Source organism: Notechis scutatus, chromosome 14 (genome assembly GCF_049901735.1).
Source record: "Notechis scutatus isolate UNSWTSFEM ecotype Mainland chromosome 14, rNotScu1.2, whole genome shotgun sequence".
In the NCBI taxonomy this organism is placed as follows: Eukaryota; Metazoa; Chordata; class Lepidosauria; order Squamata; family Elapidae; genus Notechis; species Notechis scutatus.
Window position 1 is genome coordinate 7,989,501 of NC_142022.1, and position 12,756 is coordinate 8,002,256.

At 43.0% G+C, this 12,756-nt stretch overlaps 1 protein-coding gene across 1 annotated transcript; it reads left to right on the forward strand.

Annotated features, from left to right (window-relative positions):
• Positions 1–963: 963 nt before the first annotated feature.
• On the forward strand, positions 964–11,728 carry FCER1G (Fc epsilon receptor Ig). The gene is made up of 5 exons (XM_026689910.2): positions 964–1,297; positions 6,998–7,089; positions 7,459–7,509; positions 9,017–9,037; positions 10,565–11,728. Exons 1-5 carry the CDS (start codon positions 1,246–1,248, stop codon positions 10,661–10,663), a joined length of 315 nt encoding a protein of 104 aa, XP_026545695.1. The 5' UTR covers positions 964–1,245; the 3' UTR covers positions 10,664–11,728.
• Positions 11,729–12,756: the final 1,028 nt, after the last annotated feature.

The window sequence follows — 12,756 nt, forward strand, 5'->3', positions numbered from 1 at the left end:
TCAGCCTTGCAAGTCTTAGTTCCCCCTTAATTTTCTGCAAAAGGGAAAGTGATATTTGTGGCAGGGTACCTCACGTTTGCACAAATCAAACGTTCAGCCCACAGAGCTTTTGAGGTATAACCATCATCATCATCATTGTTTAATGACCCCATAATCTCTTGCGGTGCGCAGTCTGGGCAATCGAATGGAGCTAGCAGAGTGTTTTACTGGCCGGATGCCTTTCCCTGTCCCCAGTACGGAGTTTTGTTCAAGCAGATAATATTCTCAGTGTTCCCAGAGAGCGAAAGATCTGCCTCTACCTAGGATCGAACTCACAGCCTCCTGATGGTGAGATGACAGCCCCCCCTCAAGGCCACCGCCCCACTCCAACTTTTGATATATAATGCAAGGGGTTTAATTGAAGTTGAGTCGTGCTTTGCCAAAATGTAATTCTCAACGCGAGATCTTTACGTACAGATAGTCGTCGACTTACCACAATTCATTTAGTGACCGTTCAAAGGTGCACCAGCACTGGAGAAAAAAAAAAGACTTAGGACCGCTTTTTTCGCACCGTGATCAAAATTTAGCCGCTTGCTGACTGGCTCCTCTTTATGACGGTCGCAACGTCATCTCCTTTTGAAATCCAGATTTCGTTTCACCACCGTGTCACTAACTTCACAATCCCCTTAACAACTGGTCTCGCTCAGCGGCTGAGACGCGGGGCTCCATTCGGTTGTGTGTTGAAGACTTGCCTGCACAGGGTCCCCCTGCTCGAGCCGGGCTAGTCTAGATGGCCTCCGAGATCCCTTCCTATTCTGTTAAAGGTCACGCAAGGTCAGACCGACCTCCATCCTCCAGAGATCCGATTCCCTGGCAGCCCTCTCCGTAAACCCTCTTGATCCCCCCGAGGCATGAGATCCCTGGATCCTTTTCCCCGGATTCTCCTGTTTGTCCCACCCCGAAAACGGTCTCGGTGTCTCCGGCCCCACGGTGGGAAAACGGAAGGTGAATTATTTCAGCTGATTGGCTGCCCGTCAACTTAAAAGAACCGAGAGAGAGAGAGAGTGTGTGTGTGTATACAACTCACTGCAGGAAGGCTTGTGGCTGTTGTGGTTGCGTCCATCCTGCTGAGCTCAGGGTGGTGGCGTTGAAGGCTCCAGCTCAGCCCCCGGACGGTGACCGAAGGGACGCAACTGGATTTTGACCGGCGCTCACCGCACGCTGCTCCTTCTCTGTCTTTTTCTGGACACGGGTCTCCCCCCAAAAATGCACTTTTGTGTCGTGGCCGTTCTGGTTTTCCTCTTGGTCGACGGAGCAGGTAAAGTCCAGCCGCTTGTATCTGTGTATCTTGTATCTGGGGGGTCAGGGAGAAAAAGAATTGAAAGGGTTTTGGGTGTGTGTGTGTGTGTCAGAACAACGCAACCCCTTCATCTCCAAGGAGAGAAGCAACGTGGAATTCAGGAGAAATTTCCTGAGAGTGACAACAATTCATCAGTGGAACAACTTGTCTCGAGTGTCGTGATTGCTCCAACACTGGGAATTTTTAAAAAGATGTTGGATAACCATTTGTCTGGTGTAGGGTTTCCTGCCTATGCAGGGGGTTGGACTAGAAGACCTCCAAGGTCCCTTCCAACACTCCTATTCCATTAAAGCGGTAAACTAGAGCTAAAACATGATTTAAGTTGGAGGTTAGCTGGAGATTCAGTCCCAGTTTTTATTCATTTATTCATTTGCTTATTTCTTTATCTTTTGCTTTTATTTTTTATTTATGTTATTTTGCTTACAAACGCAAAAAGCTTCCCAATGAAACCACATTGAAACCATCAGAATTTTTATTAGTCGTAGACCAGAACAAACAGTCGATGAACATGCAATTCCAAAAGTCTAGAATAAAATAATAACGGATAAAATCTATGATCAAATCCAGCCTGTCCATTGTGCCTAGTCTAACTACACTTAAAATCGCAATCCAGAAACTCCGTGGCCCGTGGTCGGTTTATTGCTAAAAGGGGAAGTCATAAGCATTGGAACCATAGATACTCCGAGTAATAGCGATCCTTTTGCAATTAAAAAAGATGAGGAGAGCGGTGGGGTTTTTGCTTTAAATAAATAAATATTCCTCCTTCGCTTCTTAGGTCTTGGGAGGGACCCTTCTTCTCAACAACCCTGCGAGGGACGCTCCCCCCAAGTTTTAAACCATCCCTTTTTTTAAAAAATAATAATAATAATAATAATCAAAGCTTCTTGAATCCAAAGGTTGTTAACTTATGGGCATCGTGTGTGTCCATCTGTGCTTTTAATGAAGGCAACACAGTCAAAAAATGGGATTTATTCAAACAAGTATGGTGGAACATGCCGTGGCAGTCTCTTTTTAAATCATGATTCATCGGTGAGTGATTCTTCCAGCAACGGAGGAATTGATTTAGGATAGCAGAGATGAAAAGCTGTTGTTGTTTTTTTTCAAGACCAGAAGCCACTCTTAGATTCTTAAAAGGATGACCCAGAGGGATATTCGAATAATATGCAAGAATCCCATTTGACATTGTGATTAAAGTGCTAGGCTAGAAACGAGGAGATGGGAATTCTAGCTGATGAGTTGAACTTAAAACTTGATTCATTTTTTATTTTGAAGAAGGTGTGTTTCCCCAAAGGAGCAAAGATTTTTTTTTTAAAGTCTAACTTTTTAAGGGTATAAAATCAATATTAACGTTTCAATGTCCGATGCCTTCGTGTTTTCATCCTGTAATGGCTGTCATTCTGTTGCTTAAGGAATTTCAAGCTGCATAGAGTCGTTTGCTAGAGAGATTTAATAATTTAATTTAATTTAAAAGTTAAAAATAATAATAAATAAGCAAAAATCATCATTTGGCTCTCAATGTGAGCAACTTTTTTTTGGAGTCGAGAGACAGTAAGTTTTTTTTTTTTTTCTCTTCCCTTTTATTGAACACGACGCTCACTTTTAAAGAGAGGTGAGTGAAAATAAAATTATTTGTTTCCCTGAGGTTAACTGAGGTTAAATATAGAATAATCCAAATATATACTACAATACTTTGCAGCTTGATCAGCCAGATGGATGTGACTGGAAGCTGCTTGTGGGCAAGGAATTGAAACCTTGGTAAAAAAAAAAAGAAGAAGAAGAAGAAGTTTTCTTTTTAAAATGTTGATGAGTTCGCACACGTCTTCCAGTGCTGATCCATTTCAAAATCACAAAATCCCCAATTTTTACAATCCTTTCTATTTTCCCCTGATGGCTTTAGGTTTCACTTTTTATTCTTCTGTAGCTTTGCTATTCTTTCGTTGGCATTTTTGAGCATTTCATCAAGCAGTGTGTTGATATACTACGCTGAGCCTAACCATGGTTTGCGCTTCAGTGATGGGAGAGAAATTTATTTCTGGGAAAGGACCAAAAAAAAATTGTTTAGCTCGGGGAAAGTGAAAAGGATCAGAAAGCAACTCAAACCATCTCTTTCCCTGATCTTGTGGTCCTTCAGAAGGATTTGGAGATGCTTTCAAGATTTGGTTAATCTAGAATCCCACCAATGTCGGTTTGTTGACCTGGCATACCTTGGTTTGATTGGGTCACGCCAATCCTTTGCAAGTTGAGTTGCCAACATTGAACTCAACATGCCAAGCCACATGTGACGCTTTGCAAAACTACCTGCTCACGTCCTGCTCACATCCTGAGTTCTAACCAGGCTGCATGATGGCTTAATCGAGGCTAGTGAATCCGAGCTTGCAAAACCTCAAGATGTGCTTCTGCATTTCTGTGGCGGATACTTAAGATTTTCACAAGGGGCAACTTCAGACGGTGCACCGTGGGAAAGAAAGAAACCCCGAAAGAGAGATTTGAAATCTTAACAGGAATATAATAATTGGGTAATTAAATTTACCCAACCCCCACCACACACAACGAATTGTACAGGTAAACCAAACTTAATTCTCCAACTTCAGCAGCTAAAGTCCTGTTGATCTGAAAAAGCTGAGCGTTGGGCACAGCTCGATTTTTGCATTCTAGACCACGTAGGTTTTCTGAACATGCAAAGAATGCTTCTTGTCTGTCATGTAGTCCTTTTTTTCCCAAGGCATCGGGGCTTGGGAATCTACTGCCAAACCGTGAAAATGTAAATGAAAAGAGAGCGTTTGGTCTCGTGATTAAGACAGCGGGCTAAGAAGCACAAGACCCTGAGTTCAAGTCCTAATTTAGCCATAAAAGAGTGATTTTGAGCCAATCACCAGGAGGTGGTGAGTTCTAGTCCTGCATTAGGCAGGAAAGCCAGTTGGGGGACTTTGAACCAATCACCAGGAGACGGTGAGTTCTAGTTCTGTTTAGCCATGAAAGCTGGCTGGGTGATTTTGGGCCAATCACCAGGTGATGGTGAGTTCTAGTCCTGCCTTAGGCATGAAAGCCAGCGTGGAACAAGTCCCTCTCTCAGCCCAACTCACCTCACAGGGTTGTTGTGGTAGGGAAAATAGGAAGAGGAAAGTGTGTTGGATATATTTGCTGCAGACTGCCTTGACTTCTTTGCAAAATTGATGAAGGCGGGATATGAATAAGTAACCATTTAAAAACAAACGAAGGACTGGAAAACTGAGTTTCTGGTAGCGAAAAAGCCTGAATTAAACAAAACAAAATTCAACTGGGCTTCACTAAGGCAGATGTGTGGGGAAAACATCTGCCACCATCATCACTTTTTAAAGGGGAAATGGGTTATAAAGGAAAAAGAAGTGGGCTTTTTAAAAAGGAAGTTGAAAGAAAAAGTCTGCAGCGTTCACGGTTACTCCCAGTTGTTTGAAAACTGAGCTATAAAACGCATCCTGTAATTAATCAAAAGGTTGACCGTCCTATAAATCACGATTAATTAAAGATACAAAGGGAGCAATTCCCAAAACAAAAATATATATCTTATGCAAAGACGGGGTTGAGAGAGGAAACAAAAAAGGAATGCGATCTATTTTGTATAAAACAAATACACTTGGATAAAATGAAACGATAATTCAAGTAATTCAAAAATAATCAGTAATTCATTAATTAGTAATGATTTAGTTAAGAATACTTTACTTATGATTAAGTAGCAGTTTAGTTAATTATTAGGTAACAGTTTATTATTAACAGCTTGTTTAATCATTATAAATTAATCGTCTTTGGTAAGTTAAGTCATTATGAATTGATTTATTGGTGGATACTTTCATTGTTATTATAATTTCACATTGAATATTGGTTGATAACTTTATTGATGATGAATAGTTTAACTGAATATTATGAACTAATAATTGAGTTGGATGTGGTTCGTTGTTTAATTTTTAATTAAAAGCTTCAAACTTTTGTGCGCTGGTTGTCCTTGCGAGCTTTTGGGTGGGGGGAATGGATTTGTTATATATCTTATAATCACAACTTTGCCAAAGTTTTTGGGGGTGAACCCCAAAACATCATTTAAGTGGAATAATGAAGGCACATAGCCGGGTGAGCTGGCTGAATCTTGATATTTACAGATCTGTCAATTTGTATTTCTGCAATGGAGAAATACAAGGTTTTACAAGCTATTCTCATTCGGCCTGATTTTCTTTGCTCAAAAAAAACCCCAACCCACCCTATTTTTTTTACACTTTGCAGCATCAGAAATAAACCTAAGTCTTGTGGTTTCATAGTGTGATTTTGGCTGATCGTGGACAGAGGCCAAACAGTGAGCAATCCGCTTCTCGTCTCATTTTTAAGCTGCAAGCAAATGTTTTCCCCAAAATCGAATTGCGCCATAACCGGGTTCCACAGAAGAAAAAACGAGAACCGTATATTAAAGCGGAAATATAATTTTCTCAGAGACATTGGGAAGGAGGTTCAATTCCAGTGAATCATCTGGAGTCTAGACCAACAATTTGCTCTGAAGTTATTAATTCTGCTTTATTGTGTTACTTTCGACTTCTGGAAACAGGGATCTGTGACAGGCATAAGAGTGAGCACTGGTCATAAGTCCCTGTTTTCAGTGCCTGAATGGTGGTTAAATGATTGTTTGTAAGACGAGGGCTACTTGTGATTTATTCTCTGGGGTTGCCAGAAAGATCAAATCCCTTCTCCCCCCGAAATCGTTTCCAAGCTGGGAATTGCAAGAATACAACCCAGTCAAAAATATTATATTTTATTGAGGTCGACATTCTTAAATAGCAGTCCTAAGACAGCATCTCCATCTCGTTTTTTATATAAATTTATATAAATATAAATTACAAAAGGGACAGACAGGAGATTGCCACAAGAACAAATATGAAAAACTATCTTAAAGCTAAAAAGAGATTACAGAAAACCAATAATACAATCTCGCCACCCCGCGGAGTTTGCCCTCCGGCGGAAATAAAGACAAACTCAAAAAGGATTTGAAACATTAGGCACAAAAACAAACACTCACACAAAATCAACTTACAAAGGGAGAAAAGGGTATAAAAAACAGGGACTTACCATAAGAAGCTAGCTAGCCCAGGAACGCAGACTTCTCGCTGTTCTCCGCCTTCCTGAAAAATAAAAAGATCCAGCTTTCAAGCAGTTGTCCGTATCCTTGCGCCGGAGCTCTCCCAGCGGGAAAATCGAATCCTCGAAAGAAAGGCATTTTGACACCTTTCAACAGTTTGAAGGTTTTTACTAAGAGATGCCTCTCTCATTTAATTTTCATTAAAACGCATCACTTCTGCCCTTTGGAATCCTTCCTGCGTTCGAATTTATTGCAAAACAAATCCGAAAATTTGCCCCCAAAACTTAGCCTGTCTAACAATCTCTTCCTGTGAGTCAGGGAGGTGTGATGGAAAAAAGAAACTGGCCTTAAGAAAAAATTAAAAAAATTAAATCCAGATTTAATATAAGCCAAACAGAGTCATCAGCAATCCAATGAAATGACATATTTTTGTTATCGCTTGGAATGATTTTAGAGGCAAAAGCTCCATCCCACGATTTAGGGAGTGTTTCAATGGAGGCCAGAACTTCCATGGCTTCTATTCCAAATTCCAAAAACTTTCCTCTCACCTCTTCCGTTTGCAGAAGCTTTGCAAGACTCGCAAGTATGCTACATTTTGGATGGAATTTTGTTCCTCTACGGGATCATCCTGACTATTCTCTACTGCCGGCTTAAGGTGAGTGTCTGGGGAACCCCTAAAATTAGACGCCTCAATCCTGAAATCCAGGCGTGACGATGGAATTTGGTAATTGCTCATCAAGTAATTTATCAAGCTAGAGTGTTTTACGGGCCGGATGCCCTTCCCGTCCCCAGTGCAGAGTTTTGTTCGCAAATCAATCGATTGCAAGGTTTATCAATCCCTTTATTCCTCTTCATTTAACAACCCCCATAACCCCTTGCATTGGGGTGGAGTCCGGGCAACTGAACGGAGCTAGCTAGAGTGTTTTACGGGCCGGATGCCCTTCCCGTCCCCAGTGGGGAGTTTTGTTTGCAAATCAATCGATCGCAAGATTCATCAATCTCTTTATTCCTCCTTTTTAATCAGTTCCAGGATCGGAAGAAAAACAAGGCTGCAGCCTCTTCTGACATCTATGAGGTACGTCCATCAATTATTTTACAGGTTGTCCTCGGCTTATGATCCTAATTGAGCCCCAAATTTATGTTGCTAAGTGAGACCGTCATTAAGTGAACTTTGCCCCGTTTTACAACCTTTCTCACCATGGCTGTTAAGCGAATCCCAGGGTTTAAGTAAAGCTGACTTCCTTGTTGACATTGCTTGTCAGAAGGTCGCAAAACGGGATCGGCTGACCCTTGGGGTACTGAGACCGTCGTAACTATGAACCGGTTGACGAGCGTCTGCATTTTGATCACAGGGGTGTCAGGATTCCGGCAGTTGCCCCCAATTTAATCATGAATCTCGAGCCAAACTTCCAAACTTCAAAAGGATTTATTGGGAGTTACCTGTGATGACCCGGGGCGTGACACAAAAATAACCAAATCACAAAAATAGAAGAAAGTCCCTTTCATGCCTCCAACTTGGCCCCAATGTCCAATTATCCTCGGCTGGATATCAAACTCTTAAAGAAAACAGTTTACGAAGGGAGTAAAGGCAGTCCGCACCCAAAGTAAAATTAATTTGAAATAAAAAAAAACAACACAAACCACACCGAAGGAATTACTACGGCGGGCAAGGATGATTAATTGCAGACTTCTATCAGGTAACGCAGCAACCAGAGTTGGGCGGAAGCCAAAACACAGATAATTTCCCACAAGAAGAATGCACACTTTGCTTCCAGCAACTTTGCCATGCGCAGTTTGTCCTTTTAACCAGTCCGCCCAGCTGCAGCCCATGAAGGGGATCAGGGCCCCTTCCTCCCCCATAGACCACACCACTCACGTTTCTCCCTTATCCGCTCCTCCCTGCGTGCCCTAGGATGAAGAGGGGCCTGGGTCTTCCTCTGACTGCCCAGCTGGCCTGTGCCCTTCCCCAGTTTCCTCCACAACCACTGGAGCCACACTCCCACTCCCTGTCAACTGTTCCCTCTCTCCCTCGGAGTCAGACTCCAACAGGGGAATGACATTTAACATGTCCGGCACTGCCTGGGTGTAGCTGACTCTGAGGCACATCATTCATTGTCACCCTTGACCCTGGTTTCCCCCCCACTCCCCTGGGTGTATCGTAATTCATATTCTCCAATGGGACACGTCCATAGCCCAGAGTCACTCATCATGCTCTCCAGTTAGAATTTAGCATGGCAGAAACTTCAGTCACCTAGTTACTATCTTTGAAAACATTGATAGAATGCACTTTCGGTTTGCAAGCTGCCACACTGCTCTTTCAAACCTCTTTCCCCCCCTCCTCCCTTTCTGTTGGCAACTCCAAAACGACCAATGGTTGTAAGGGTGAAAGACGGCTGTAAGTCCTTTTTTTTTTCAGTGCCGTTGTAATTTTGGTCACTCAATGAACCGTTTTAAGTCGAGCTCTACCTATTTGCATCAAACCCTTCCCTTTACAAGGGTTTTTTTGGGGGGGAAATGGGGTGGGGTTGGGATTTCCGTCTTGTGGCTCTGAATTCTAATCCTTTTTCTCCTCCGTTTTCTAGAAAGTGGAAGGCATCTATACGGTAAGTTTCGCTCTCTGCTCGTTTCACCCTAGAAAAGGGGCTCTTCCTTTTCCTTCCTTTCCACCCTAAAGAGATTATTAAAATCATAAAAAGTCTTTCCCTCCAGGGAGATGGGCAGCCAATACGTTTGATCAATAAATTTAAAAAAAAAAAGTCACAAAAAGATGAGAAGCCACCTGGAATGACGGAGAAATTTCTTGATAATTAGAACAAGTAATCAGGGGAGCAGCTTGCCCCCAGAAGTTGTGGGTGCTGCATCGCTGGAGGTTTTTAAAAACAGACCGGACAGCCATTTATCTGGAATGGTGTAGGGTCTCCTTCTTGTGTGTGTGGGGGGGATGAGGGGGTTGGACTAGATGACCTTCAAGGTTCCTTCCAACCCTATTATTCTATGTTCCTATAAATCTTGGCTCAGGCAGGAACCCATCCAACTTAAGACTCTTAGTTAGTAACTAAGATAGATAGATAAGACAGACACAGACAGACAGACACAATGGATGGATGGATGGATGGATGGATGGACAGACAGACAGCTACGATGGATGGATGGATGGATGGACGGACAGACAGACAGCTACAATGGATGGATGGATAGACAGACAGCTACAATGGATGGATGGATAGACAGACAGCTACGATAGATGGATGGATGGATGGATGGATGGATGGATGGATGATGGATGGATGGACAGACAGACAGCTATGATAGATGGATGGATGGATGGATGGACGGACAGACAGATACGATAGATGGATGGATGGATGGATGGATGGACAGACAGCTATGATGGATGGATGGATGGATGGATAGATGGATGGACAGACAGCTATGATAGATGGATGGATGGATAGACAGACAGATACAATAGATGGATGGATGGATAGACAGCTACATAGATGGATGGATGGATGGATGGATGGATGGATAGAGAGACATATGAGAGATGGATGGATGGATTGGCAGACAGACAGCTATGATGGATGGATGGATGGATAGACAGACAGATACAATAGATGGATGGATGGATAGACAGCTACGATAGATGGATGGATGGATGGATGGATGGATGGATAGAGAGACATATGAGAGATGGATGGATGGATTGGCAGACAGACAGCTATGATGGATGGATGGATAGACAGACAGATACGATAGATAGATGGATGGATGGATGGATGGATGGATGGACAGACAGATACGATGGATGGATGGATGGATGGATGGATGGATGGATAAACAGACAGATACGATAGATGGATGGATGCATGGATGGATGGATGGACACGATGGATAGATAGACAGACAGATAGACAGATAGACAGACAGATAGATAGATAGATCAGGAAAGAAGGGATAAGATGGGCAAATAGAATATATATTAGAGGTGAAGACCCTTTGAGAACTGTTACGCAACGAAATTTCATGTTAATGTATGTATGCCAATTAATGTACCTTCAAAGTGACAATAATCATTCTAAGAAGTTCTTAAGCCACCAACCTCCCTTCGTGTCTTCTCCTCCTTCCAGGGTCTGGAGGCTCAGGAAATGGAACCCTACAGCACGTTGAAAGCTTCGGAAAAGCCCCCGGAAGGGCTTCCTCCAAGGGAGACCCCCTCCGAAGAATAAACACCTTGTCTTCCTACGACTTCTGGATATGCTTTCCCGGCTTCTCCTCTTCCCCAAATTTCGTGTCCGGGAGAGAAAGCCAGAAGATCCGAAGGACCTTTTGGATGGCCTTCTTTCCTGGCTCATCAATCCTCTTCCACAATATTAATTCTGGGCAACGCAAAAGGGTGGCTCACAATAGGGGCTGCCTGGGAATTCTACTGGAGCTACCCAAATCCTCCTGATTTTTTTTTTTTAAAAAAAACATTTTGGGGCTATTTTTTGCTGGTCCTTGACTTACGACCTCAATGGAGGCCAGAACTTCCATGGCTTCTGTTCCAAATTCCAAGCAAGGAATTTGACCTTTGGGCCCTGGTGGTTAAGTGAATCACTGCAAATAAATGAATCAGGTAGTCATTAAGCAAATATCTACCTACCTACCTACCTACCTATTTATCTATCTTCTCATTCTCATTTATCTATCTATCTTCCTATCTTTATCTTTCTCTTCTGTCTGTATCTTCTCTATCATTTCTCTTCTGTCTGTATCTTCTCTATCATTTCTTTCCTTCCTTTCCTCTCCTTTCCTTCCTTCCTTCTTTCCTCTCCTTCCTTCCTGTCCTTCCTTCTGACTCTCTTTCCCTTCCCTTCCTTCCTTCCTGTCCTTCCTTCCTTCTTTCCTCTCCTTCCTTCCTGTCCATCCTTCCTTCTTTCCTCTCCTTCCTTCCTGTCCGTCCTTCCTGTCCTTCCTTCCTTCTTTCTTCTCCTTCCTTCTTCTCCTTCCTTCCTGTCCTTCCTTCTGACTCTCTTTCCCTTCCCTTCCTTCCTTCCTGTCCTTCCTTCTTCTTTCCTCTCCTTCCTTCCTGTCCGTCCTTCCTTCTTTCCTCTCCTTCCTTCCTGTCCGTCCTTCCTGTCCTTCCTTCCTTCTTCTCCTTCCTTCCTGTCCTTCCTTCATTCTTTCCTCTCCTTCCTTCCTGTCCTTCCTTCTGACCCTCTTTCCTTCCCTTCCTTCCTTCCTGTCCTTCCTTCCTTCTTTCCTCTCCTTCCTTCCTGTCCGTCCTTCCTTCTTTCCTCCTCCTTCCTTCCTGTCCGTCCTTCCTGTCCTTCCTTCCTTCTTTCTTCTCCTTCCTCCTTCCTTCCTGTCCTTCCTCTCCTTCCTTCCTTCTTTCCTCTCCTTCCTTCCTGTCCTTCCTTCCTTCTTCTCCTTCCTTCCTGTCCTTCCTTCATTCTTTCCTCTCCTTCCTTCATGTCCTTCCTTCTGACCCTCTTTCCCTTCCCTTCCTTCCTTCTTTCCTGTCCTTCCTTCCTGTCCTTCCTTCCTCTCCTTCCTTCTGACCCTCTTTTCCTTCCCTCCTTCTTTTCTCTCCTTCCTTCCTTCTTTTCTTTCTTCCTCTCCTTCCTTCCTTCCTCTCCTTCCCTTCCCTTCCCGTTGTTGAGACATTTGTTAAGCCAATGAGAGATGTTGCAACCGTCATAAATACATGCCAGTTGCCAAACATCCTAACTTAGTTCATGGGACGAGAGACGCTGCAAGGGTTATAAGTGGGAGTACCGGTCCCAAGTCACTTTTCCCAGTAACTTCAAACCGTCACTAAACAAATGGACGTAAGCCGAGGACTACCTGTACACTAACACAGCTTTCTTCTGCCAATTGAAAACAGGGAATTTATCTTTCTGAGTTAGAGGCATGGTGGAGTTTATGTTTTTCTTTTTTATTTCTGGTTGTGATTTTTGATCTTGTAAATTGCCTGGGCATTGGTTTAATAAATACATACATACATAATAAATAAATAAACCTTTTGTCAGTTTTAACACAGTCCCTGCCAGCTATAAATAAATTGCCTTAATTAACAACTCACCAAATCTGGATGTCAACTTTGCTTTCAATCAACTTAAGCAGCCACAGCTAAGGATTCAGAGTGACGATTCAGCAAATATTTGTGGCTCTCGTTGGCGAGGTCTGTTCAGAATGACATCAGTCAAGGAGAGCAGAATTTAGCCCTTGAGCCAGATCGATTAAATAGGCGTGCTCCAAGAATTTTTCAGCCCGAATTGAACCAGCCGGGTTAGTCCCAGGATCAACCAAATTTGAAAGGCAAGGAGACGTCACGGTT